This window comes from Strongylocentrotus purpuratus, unplaced genomic scaffold, assembly GCF_000002235.5.
Source record: "Strongylocentrotus purpuratus isolate Spur 01 unplaced genomic scaffold, Spur_5.0 spur5_scaffold_11, whole genome shotgun sequence".
Lineage (NCBI taxonomy): Eukaryota > Metazoa > Echinodermata > Echinoidea > Camarodonta > Strongylocentrotidae > Strongylocentrotus > Strongylocentrotus purpuratus.
In genome coordinates, this window is record NW_022145596.1 from 1,967,251 (window position 1) to 1,979,658 (window position 12,408).

At 36.0% G+C, this 12,408-nt stretch overlaps 1 protein-coding gene across 3 annotated transcripts in view; it reads left to right on the forward strand.

The window, feature by feature from the left end:
- Positions 1 to 12,408, forward strand: part of LOC763960 (serine-rich adhesin for platelets) — a 53,103-nt gene that overhangs the window by 9,591 nt on the left and 31,104 nt on the right. For 2 of the 3 annotated variants that reach the window (XM_011683202.2, XM_011683205.2), the window contains exon 1: positions 1,044 to 1,672. The exons of the other annotated variant lie outside the window; for it this stretch is intronic. In XM_011683202.2, coding sequence (XP_011681504.2) covers positions 1,616 to 1,672 — 57 coding nt within the window. In that variant the 5' untranslated portion in view covers positions 1,044 to 1,615. Of the gene's footprint in view, positions 1 to 1,043; positions 1,673 to 12,408 lie in introns of those variants that run through there. 3 annotated transcript variants of the gene reach the window in all.

Here is a 12,408-nt window from a genome sequence, read left to right on the forward strand (position 1 = left end):
TGAACATTGATAACAAAAAAGTAAATTGATTTCATATTCACATACATGTAGCACAGAGGATTGAAATTATAATCACCAGTATTTAATTACTATTGATTTAATTGATTGATTGATCAGGATAACTACATGTAGCTGTACAATGTAGAATAAGGCAAGCGTTAGTACTAAAGTAAAGGTGCAAGTACATGTACATGTATGACGTACCATATGTACAACAAAATCTACCTGCATTTCTTACTTCTCATAATTGATTAAAATGTGTACATGTACATGTATGCACACACTGACACAGTACAAGTTATCAGATTGAGATTACCAAGCTAATACACTTCGCCATGAGTTGAGTACCTGTATATGTATGTCAATGTAATATTAGCTTCCTATTTTTCACATAATACTACTGCAGTTACACAGTGATTACATAAATGATAACAGTATTGGGTTAAAACAAAATAAAACAATATTATACACATGTAGATATAGTGAAAACTGTTGACATATCGAGTCATGTTGACTACATTCACGTTGTAATAAGTGGCTTTGAAATTCAACAAACACAAATGTAAGGATCTATTCAAACATGTTTCTTCTGCAATCTCTTTTTTTCTTCTTCATTTCAAAGTTGTTTATGAAACATACAAATGATTTGCTGATAATTTAATGTGGTAATCTTTGTTACATATAAATCTCCTGAAAAATGAAGATGAGAAGAACATATAGTTAATGGTTGTTCTTGAGTTGGGTCATTTTTTATTAGATCAAATCTCAGTTGTAATATCTTTCAGCACCTTTCTATTAATCTTATAAATGACCATCCCAGTGATGCAGTCCTGTTCCCATGGTAACCATTGACATCAGGCAGTGATGCCAGTCTCATCCTCCACGAATGCTCATCATTCAGGTGTTTGTAGATTACACAATAGCACTCTCCCTAAGGCATGGTAAAAGGCAGAACCTATAAATAAATACCGCTCAACCCCACACACTCATACACACAGCGTTACTCTCAGCAGCGTATGGATAACACTTACACACAGGCCTAGCGACTCTACTACTCTGTACGAAAATCAATTTCTATGATCCATCCAGCGATAACTCTCCTACTTTCTCACTCCCTCTCTCTCTGCCCACTTCTCACTACTTGACTTGTGTCAGGCCTATCCGTAGCTCATTTGCATACATATGAGTTAAAAGCAAGAGTGAGGCCACAACTGATATTGTTTCTGTCATTAGTGATCGGTACACGGATCATGCGCAGAGCTGTCTGCATTCCCTGCCAGTGAAGGCAAGAGCGGGAGAGGAAGAGAGAGATAGGGGGAGAGAAATATTGTGAAACGCTTCTATCTTTGCACCAACTGTTCAGTTGAGTGTGCATGGATGTATGGCATATGCCTCGATCTATCCCAAACATGTTTGCGTTGGCATGTTCGTGTTGATACGTCAGGATCAATTCTTAAATCGGGTGCCTGTGGGTCTCTCATGTCATGCACATACGTGATCAGAGTGGATTCTTAGAGCTGCTTAGTTTTGCTGGTGTTGTATTCCTTGTGTCATGGCGTCGAGGAGTAGATACGGACTGATCTCTGCCTACAGTCGATGCTAATCTGGCAGAGAAATGGCTTTCTCATTCCTCATGTTCGCCTATGACCCTTTCCTACTTAGCCCAAAAGACGTGAGTACTTTGCATTTCTTATGACTATTAATGCAGGCCCACAATATCATTATCATTCAACTCTGAGTCAGTTATCTCAAATTGAATGTTTTGTTCAAGTGTTTTTTTTTGTCTATTTGAAACAGAGATGAAAAGTTTATTCTTCGCTTCTACTTGAATGGGGTTTGATATTGAAATGTGAATGATATGATTAGAAGTGGAATAAAGCAAATTCTGAAACTGCCAAATTACACCATTAATAATATATAAACTTTTGACAAAAATTGTCCATGTATATTATGTACATTGTGCATATAGTAGTGGTAGTACATGTGCAGTGTAGTACTATAATTTTCAATTGCACTGTGATTCCTATCAGTTTTTCATCACAAGAAAATCTACAAAACATGTGTTTTCATATTAACATATGTTCAATCTTCATAGTATCTTGTGTTCCACCAGCTCATGGGAGCAACTTTATTGAAATTCTAATCATCCTTTTGATCGTGAAGGTCAACTTCATGGTAAATTGCATATTTTGAAAGCTTTACAGGAGAGCTAGATGAGGAATATACTTGAAAATCCTAATAGGATCATGTAGAAACACTGAAAAGCTTTCTAGCAACTATGATTCTATTATACTCAATTATCTGTTGTTCTGTGCCATAGGGTAAAAAGGTTTAATGATTGAGAATTACTTTCATCTTTGATTGTTTTACGATGTGCTATGAAAGTGGCCAGTGATATTCAGTTGACATATCAGCATTTTAACACATTTGGTCATTATAAAAATGCTGGATACTATCACAGAATGGGCAATGTAAGATGAAGGAGAAAGAGTTGATCTAAGTAATGAATTTATCAATGAAAGTACCAAAAATAGATAAAAAATACAGTCTATATGACTATATCACAGTCTTTTGTGACCATGTAAATTATACCTGTAGATAATGAACTTTGAGAAACAATGGGCCTTTTAACAATGATGAGTGGTACTGGAAAAATTTTGTTTGTGTTTTATATTTGTGGTAGACTACACGTATAGAGCACATTGTAATTTTAGCTGAGGGAACATATTTGCAAGCAGCGTTAGAATTAGTCAATTTTATGATTACATAACTGCTTGCATCAATTATCAAGCTCGCTCGTCACTACACCCTCACTCTCCACTTGGTGGCATAATCAATATCCTGCCCAACATGGTTTTAAACACATGGGACTGATTAATGAAAACACATGAGTCTGGCGACAGTTCTCTCATTTCCGCACATCGATTGTAGAGCAACTTCAAGCGTTGTCATGTGTGTCCTCTTCTCTTTTATCGTCTTCATTACCAAAACATATGTTTGGTTGGTTTGCATTCAGGTTTCTAAGTGGATCGAGTCTGTTGATGATGGTGGTGTTGGTATTTCATACTTAGGATTCCAAAGGTCCTTGGAACATATGTTGTTGAGTCGTGATAGTTTAGATTTGTTTGTCATTGTTTTAAAGGTAGAGTCACTGATATGCTCCAATAAGAATATTGATAGATTAAAAATTTGCCTAAATCTTGTTTATATACAGAAAAGTTCTTGATTCTTCTCTTACAATTTTAAGGCAGCAAATTCACAATTTTTTTTTTTTAAATAAGAAAATGAACAATCAAATCATGCCATATTTGAATTTATGAAAATTTACCAACAAATCATTGCTGAATTCTACCGTCATTAGCAATTGAAACTGAAAAAATTAACAGCTTAATCTCAGACTGTGTTTCAAAGTGCATGTACCTTCACGTTTACATACATGAAGGCTACAGGTAATAGTATAATGCTACTACATGTAGGAGGACTGTGCTAACGACCTGCCCTACATTATAAAAGTGCTAGCTCGACTTCAAACAATTCTGTAGGACGATTATGCCTGATTAATCATTAGGACTTATAATTACATCACATGACAAAAACCACATCAATAATTTATATGACAGACTTTGGAAACATGACTATGATGGTGATTAGAGAAAGGTCTATAGATGCTACATGTTTGAAATATAATGAGTGTTGAAAGCCAGAAGGGTATTAATTCTATGCAAGTTGATATTAGTTAAAGCCCCTCTGTACTAGTTTGGTCAGAAGGGATTAGACCTCCCTGCAAGGTCACTGACAGGTTGTTATCTCATCAAATAAGCTCTCAATTAACATCAGAAAAGGGGATCATGGGGGACCAATGGTCACCGATTAGGCATTGTAGAGGGCACAAGTAATTATAAGTAGTGCAGTGGGGCTTTAAAGCCCTTCTGGCTCTCAGCAGATCGATCGTGGTAAGCTCTCTTGTGGTAGAGCCGATGATGTTCATGTGAGCGGTATGTTCTGTGGTTTATTTGCGGATAAGAGGAGCTTTAGGCGATGGGTTTCATTCAATATTTACATAAATTCTGTAAGTCAAATAAAATGTAGATGTGCACTTTGTTCATTATGAGCTTTGTTTGTACTGCTAGAACCATCTCATTGCCTTCACTTCTAATCATCATTATCAACACAAGTATACTGTCTACAGAAACCCAAAAGGGCATTAACTTGTATACTTTTATACAGTGTTAACATCTTTCTGGCTCTGAACACACATATATTTCTGACACAGCAATTTCATGTTTAACATTCTTTATCATTGTGACTGTGTCCTTCCCTATTTATAGTTTGAAAAGGACCTTTAAAATTTCAATTCAGTATTCCCAGCCTTGTTCATGTCTTGCATGATTGCCTATCCTTGAATATGAAGTATCATTATGAATAATCCTCATCAGACCATGTCAGCACTTGTCTCTGTTTGCTTATTAATATAAAACCTCAAACGAACTGGAGATTCCACTTTAAATAAATATTGATATACATGATTGAAGTATCAAACATGAAAAGGAATATAATTTAATGCATTGTCTTTTGTTTGCCAAGCACTGAAGTTCAAGTAGTTTTATAGTTTCTCCTCAATATTTCACCTTTGTATGGTACTAAGGAGCAGTAAAACCAAATTAAACGCAGATATATGTCTATTTCCACTGAATCCTCTTTTAAGATAATGTGTGGATAGACGGGTGAATCACTAGATTTCTGTTGAATAATACACCATTAAAAAAACTTTGAACAAAATATTTGTTTTTCCATGTAAATGTAGTTGTGTTCATGGAGGGTAACTGGATGTAAAGAAACTACAATAAATTTCATGAAAAAGTGATCGCATGAATTCTTTTGTCTTGCACCTTTGCGATCTGCATCATTTAATTGGTCTAAAGTCTTTGAATAATGGTCGTGGGAGGAGAATGCTTTATCACACGATCATGGTGCATGATGATTGCTTTATTTGCTTCACTTGTTATTCATGGTACTATGACTAGGTAAATTTGATGGTCGTCTTTGTATGAGATTACTTGCTATCAGACATTGAGATGTAAGCAGACATACATTAATTCCCATTATAGAGTAATGATGGCTTCCAAAAGAAGGATTTGTTAACCATAATTGTAGAGCCCGTTATAAAGTCTGTCAAATATTGTATAATTCCATCTATATTAGCCATACACAGCATCAATATTTACATGTGCAGCATACATAAATCTCCTCTGCTTTGACTGAATAATGATGGTAGCAAATTTGTTTCAGGAGTTTGCTAATATATACATGTACAGAGCGACAAATCATCACTGTTTTTAAAGACACACCATCCCAGCATGCTCCAGCGCTGATAATATGTTTCCAATCCATTCGTAATTAGCTTTTCTGGGCGCTTCTTGCCGAAGGTGTCACTTGGCGCTTTTGTAGGTCTGTTGGAGCCAGGACAGACACGCAGCTAAGAGAGCATACGAAGCGTGACAAGGGATGTTGGTGATGATGTATGCAGTGAAGATTGGGAGTGACATTTATTTAATCCTGATGGCTTCATGCACATAAATTTAACTCAGGAACATGTTAGGAATTAGGATTATTCCCGCTTTATTCATGTATGGACACACTAAGTGAGATAAGCTTAGGTTTTAAAAATTCCATGATGTCAAGTATTCTGGATATTACAGATTCAAAATGTTTCAAGAATTTAGTGGACTGAGAAGAGATTTTCATTAGTTTGACAGGAGCTAAGCATTTGATTTGGATTTTGTAAGAAATCCAAGACTTGTTCTACATCTACAGTAGAAAGTGATCATGAATGTAATAACCTAGATAAATTTTAATTTGATATGAAGTGAGAGCGATCTATCCAGTAAAAAGAAAGATCTGGACAGATTTTGTAAGCAATCTGAGAGTTGTTCTACATCTTCAGTAGAAAGTGAATGTGAATGTAATAACCTAGATAAACTTCAATTTGATTTGTAGGAAGATAATGTTATTCCAGTATTAAGAAAGATCTGTACAGTATATTCTGTGTCTTCTTCCTCTTGTGGGGGTGGGAGGGAAGGGAGGGGGGGTGCAGTAGTAGTATTATCTAATATCAGATGTACATGTAGAAAGTTGTTTTACATCTTATGAAGTCAGCATCAAGCAGAACATCAAATTTTCAACTCACAGCTTACATGGAGAATCAAAATCAATTTTTATTTTCAGTTATTGCAGAAATGAAATTCCTTGAAGTCAGGTTTTATTTAATCCCTTAGGCAATGTGTAGAAAGTCACATCTTTAAGTGAGGCTGATTATACTTGTATTTAATTTAAACATGTATATAACTTGATTATACATGTAATACAAACCAAAATTGGTAGATACTGTAGGCAGTCGCAATGTGATGTAGCATCTCGTTGAATAGTGGTCATACGAACGTCCATGTACACCTAGTACAGCTACTGTTATGGAATGAAAGCCTTGACCATGGGGAGAGCTTCTGTCCATCCATTATTTATCTCCATCCTTCATCATCACCGCCCAGCACAGCCCAGCACAGCCTACCATAAATATTTAGATTCCCTGTGAGGCCCGCTTTAAGCAAATGAATTACATGCATTCGTGAGTTTGATTCCCTGTTGAATCCAAGAGCTTTCATGAGAATTATAGATTGTGTAAGAGGAGTGTAATGGAATGGGAATGAAGCAAGCCTCCCCTCTAGAATTCTCTCTACCGGTATCTATACTCCAACAGTCCAATTTTGATATTAATTGCTTGAAAACTGGGTTGATTGATAGAGAGGAGTAATATTCCATAGCAACTGCCCTTTCCGTTGAAAAAAGGATAATTTGAATAGCTTTTAGACTAGGACAGGTGCATTTTGGCATTTTCTATTTATTTCTATATGTTTATAGAAGAGTCTGTTTTATACAATTTCCAAGTCTTTAATTTCCCAGAGAAAAATTTTGTCTGCCGAGAGCCAAAAGGATTCAAACTCTTTTTACTATTACACGAGTTAATGCCCTTGTTACTCTTAAGTCAATTTTATATGTTTTGGTACAGTTATACCTTCAATCTTAATCTTAATAGAAATGAGAATTAGAAGTACTTGACCTGCTGGTGCCTTCAATCCTTTGTGATTTTCTTCCCTTTTTATGGCAACATTTTCAACTCGTTCTGTGGAAACAATTTCACCTAAATCGCTCTGGTATGGTGATTGCCTCATTTGCTGTGGCAGAATAATCAAGGCTGTACTTGTTGCAGTATGAATGTAGTGTTCTGCTTAAGGTATATACCTGCGTGGGAGGATCAGTATGGATACATTGATGTATTACCCTGAGGTCTGGGGATATGAGAATGGAGATAAACTGGGTATCACTGGTATGTTTAAAATTCTAATGCCTCTAAAGCACTGTTCTTGTGTGCTTTGAATGTTAAAGATCTAGTATGTGCTCAGAAATTGGTGCAACTTGTATTTAGATTGCTGTTTTGTAATGAATAGGTACTGCAACATAATACAAGCCTGAGTTTGTGGTTAAGTCTTGCCATAAATCCGTCCTGTTCTCTCACTTCTTATACTTTGATATTTTTTTTTAAAGTTATGCGTAGAACTAGATCTCTAATGTACTTAGTTTTTATTTAGTTTTTTATAAGTTTCAAAGTAAGCATCACCCCTCCCCTCAAGTAAACTCATCATTTTAAAACATGTTTGCTGTCACAAAGATTCTCAAAATTCTACCTTTTATGGCAAATACATTACTTATATTTCCCTTATGGGTTTCAGTATTCCTCCTAGACATATTGTGCTCACAGTAATTGTGTCAACTTTTGTTTCTTGATGAAAGCAAGGCGAGGATAATATTGCATGCATGATCCTTGTATCTTGTAACCCGAACCACATTTGTCTTTGTTCCTTACCAAAGCGACAGGCAGGCAGGCGATGTTTTCCACATTCTCCACGCTGGATTGAGATGATATTAGCGTGGAGTTGGTTCAAGTTGAGGTATTCAAAGTGAAAACTGATACAGAAAATTACATTACTGTTATTCTCCTGGAGGAGGAGTTTCGCATGGCTGCTCATCGCTTCCAGGTGATTGACAGCGACTGCTGGGGGCCATTTTGCTTGTGTTCTCCTGTGTTATAGATATGACGAATTAGGCTTCACAGTTGAACAACAAGGCTTGCATGTATTGATCTATATGGGTTGAACATGCTACCCTATATCGTGCGAGCCTACATTGTGCAATGCAAATATATACAAATGCTTGAACTAGTTTATAATTTCTATGAAATAAAAACCTGTTGGAGATACTGTAATGGTGTACACCATATAGAATGTTTATATTGCTATAAATGAAATGGGTAGTTTTTATTGCAAGCACTGGAATTTATGCAGTGTTAGTCATGTGTTTTTTTATGTATATATTGGCCCTGATCAGATCATAACAAATCAAAATATATAGACAGGACATATTTGAATTGTGCTTAAATAGTTCAAGCTTTTAAAAATGTCATATCTACATCAGTTCTTAGTTTTAGAGGATGAAATGAGTTACATTTAGAGATGTTTGCTATCTATAGGTCTATATACATATGACCCAATACCAGAGACCCATTGCTGGTAGGCCTTTCCATTATGCTTTACGGAATAAAACTTGAACTTTGATTTTACACAAAAACATATACATGTGCCGTCGTTGTTTAGATGTTGGTTTTGAGCGTGATGTTCTAGGTCTCCTTAGCAAGGCTATAGCAGCTGGTAAAGCCATTGGACGCGTGCTGTTGTTAAGCTCAAATGAAAGCCAGTTTTGTGTTGACCGAGGGAACGGGTGTGTTCTACTTCTTGGGTAATGTGATTTGACGAGTGCTTACCCATCAGCCTCTGGGAGCTGTCAAAAAACCCACTACGTAACAATCAACAAACCGGAGGAGAGCGGGAGGTATTGGGAATTGAAACATACCAGTACATACAGCTTTTCTCTGTCTACTATGGGGAAAGAGATAAGAGTGAGAGAGATGGACAATCTTACTTTTTGCTTACAGAGGAGAGAAGGGAAATTCAAATTATTATAGAATTATAAATTCACTGTAGAATAGACCTTAAGAACTACACATCAATTATGTGGGATGCCAGTTTACATGTATAGGCTCTTGCCAGAATTGTATACATTTGATATAATGACACAATCTACATGTACCAAAGTACCTCAAACCTTTCGTTCCCCAAACTTGCTTTACTCCACGTTTTGCAGTTCAAACAAACCAAAACATTCCAAAACATGTCGGCATGAACAGTGATCTGTCTGTTCTTACAAATCCTCTTCGTCAGATAGTATCATCCTCTCTCTGTCGGTACTATCATTCCCCTAAACTAAACATACATCATCATCATCTCGCTGTACCAACATCATCGTCCTCTCAGAATGTTGGTGTAACTTTATCTCATCTTCATCTCATCCTACAGTTGATATTGTATTATCTGGATTATAACTCTGATGAGATGTATCACTGAGCAGGCTTCCAATATTTGTTTCCAAAAATTATATTATCTGTTTGTTTGGCAGAGTGTTTCTTTGGAATTCTGATGTGGTTTATTAATAGTTTGATCTGGTTATTTGCCAAGTACGTTTCCAAGGAATAAGTCCAATCGTTTTAAATGGATTATGTGGGAGTAAAAAACAGCAAACCATTATAATTCTATGCCAAATGTATGATGGGTAAGTTGATATAAAAGAAGTTTTCCCAGAGCTTCAGAGAGTCTATACATATTCATTGTTTGTCTTTTCATTACAAGGCATGAGATATATCAATAGCAATATACATTTTTTTAATTTTCACTTTAATTTTCTTGCATAATTCTTATAATTAAAATACATTGAGAGTATTTTAGACTAAACATGGTACTCACAAGCTCAAATTAAAATCTCTTGGTACATAAGGCAATAGACCTACATAATTACATATATATATATATACTTTTATAGCTTTGTATGGAATATTTATAGGTGCTATTTAACTCCGCAAGTATGTGCAAATATCCTCCTTATCTCTCTCTCTCTCTCTCTCCAACTCTGAATTCTATTGCCCATTGACCATATGCTGTATTAGGTATCAGACTCCCACGTTATTCAACTCCGCTTGATTTATGATGGTGATGAACTCTTCTCTAAATGTCAAGTTTCTGTTCTCCTCGCTCCCTGTCCTAGTTTATATGAAACCTGATCACCGTCATGTCCAGTAGAGCGTAGGCCTGCCTGCCTGGTAGAGATGGGTCTCTCTGGCTAGATTGCCTTCATACCAAGAGGTTTAAACCGCTATCGTTTGTTGTACTCGACACCTGTATCATCCCTTCCTCCTTTAATATTCATAGATCATCTATCACGCGAGCTGTGGACTTGTGGTGTTTGCCATATTTATGAAATAGATCTACCTATATTTAATAAAAGGAAAAAAATGATATGTGACCAATATCAGACAATCATTCCTTTGAAAAAAATTTGCTCATAACCAGTGAGATAATGTGCCAAATTGAAAGAAAAATAATCTTAATATATTTCATTACAATCACAGCTACCCCCATACTTAACTATTTACTTCGCCATGCGATCGTTTATTTTTTCTTGCCCACGTACACAAGTACTTGAATTTTAATTAAAGCGGTCTAACTTTCTGTAACTATATTTAGGAGATGAATGCGTGGGTCAGAAATGCAGTGTAGATCTATATTTGGAAAGTTGCTCAAGTTCCTTTTTCACCGGATGCGGTTGTCATGGTGATAGGAAAAAGCATTGACCAGAGCGATAGGCATCAGTCCAAGCCTCTCGTGCTATAGGATAATGTTCTGCCTGTACCCAAGGATATGAACCCATATAATGTCCTTGTTTTCACGAAGTGACGGTAGTGAGGAAAATCGTAACGCAAAGTGAATGCAATTTTTTTTTCACTACCGTCACTTCGTGAAAACAGCGACGATATGGCTGTAAGATTTAATTTTGATTGCCACTCATTGCCATTTTTGGCTCGCTGGTCAGTTTTCTACCCAACATGTTTTTAAAAATAGCAAAGTTAGGATATTACTTTTAGATGGATTATCTTTCAAGTTAGTTTTCAGGATGACACAGTAGAGTAGGGTAGAGTTTTAAAATAATTTTCTGAAGTAGATATGTAGAGAGAGCATGTAGGCCTAGGTTGCAACTTTGTAAAATTGTTTTGTTTTCGACCAAAATATGATTTGACACGAACATAGATGTATATGAAGGCTATATATTTTGTAAACATGCTCATTTGGGAAGAGGCCAGTGATGGGTGATGGTTGGTTAGAAAGAAGACATACATTGTATCCTTGCAACTTCCAAGATCTAAATTAAGCATAATGATTGTCATTAGTATATCAAAGATATATTTGTTTCTGAGTACATTCAAATGTTAGTGTGCAGAGTCCATATTAAGATTACCGGTATGCGAGATTATAAGATGGCTGTATAGTTTATAAAAACATCCAATTATTTGGCTATTGAACCAAAGCTAAAGGGGCACTGTTGTTCACTGTTGACTCCTAATGGCCGTTGCTGAAATGTCAAGATAATTTTTTTTGAACGGATCATTTCATTTTTACCAAAATAGATCATTCACCTTCTAATGCTTGCCTTGCCAGCTTGCAGACGAGAGAGAGAGAGAGAGAGAGGGAGACAGAGAGCTGAACATCTCTGCCTCAACCGTAATATGCCAGTGCTTGCTCTATTTTGTTTATGCTAGTTGATCTGCATTTCCTACCTTCACATTTTGCAAAGAGAAAAAAAAATATCACTCAAATCAAGAGATGTTTCAGCAAGGAGTTGATTGTAAACCTATTGATGTAAACATATCATTTTAATGACCCATGGTGCTACATCATATTGGTCTGAGCTTGGTTCCTTGGTATGTTATCATGTTTACATCATTTAGTCATGCTCCTAGACTCTGTGACTATAACACTGCCATCTTGTCTTGATCTGTTGATTTACAATAGCCCCTCAATACTGATTTATACTTCTAACTATGACACTTTATGTGTCTGTACTTGGCAATGCTTGGTGTACTCTAACAGTACTCGCTCGAATGCCTATGCCGTGGGGTCACCTCGCTATTAAAGTAGAATGACCAAGTTTTTAAATTTGGACTGTTAGTATTTTTAGGATCACTTAGCCTTGGAAAAGGGCAATTATCTTACTTACTGGAAAGTAATTTGATGAAAGATGTATGGTCAAGGTAAGAGGGAATGACGAGTATTGACTCTGTTTCTGTTATGGAAATGAGTTTGCAAATCCTTTTGTATGTGTGGTGTGTATACAAATTCTTAAAAGGAAAGAAAATGATAGAATCTTTTTGATATGGATAATTTCTTTGTGTTATGATATGACGATTATTGT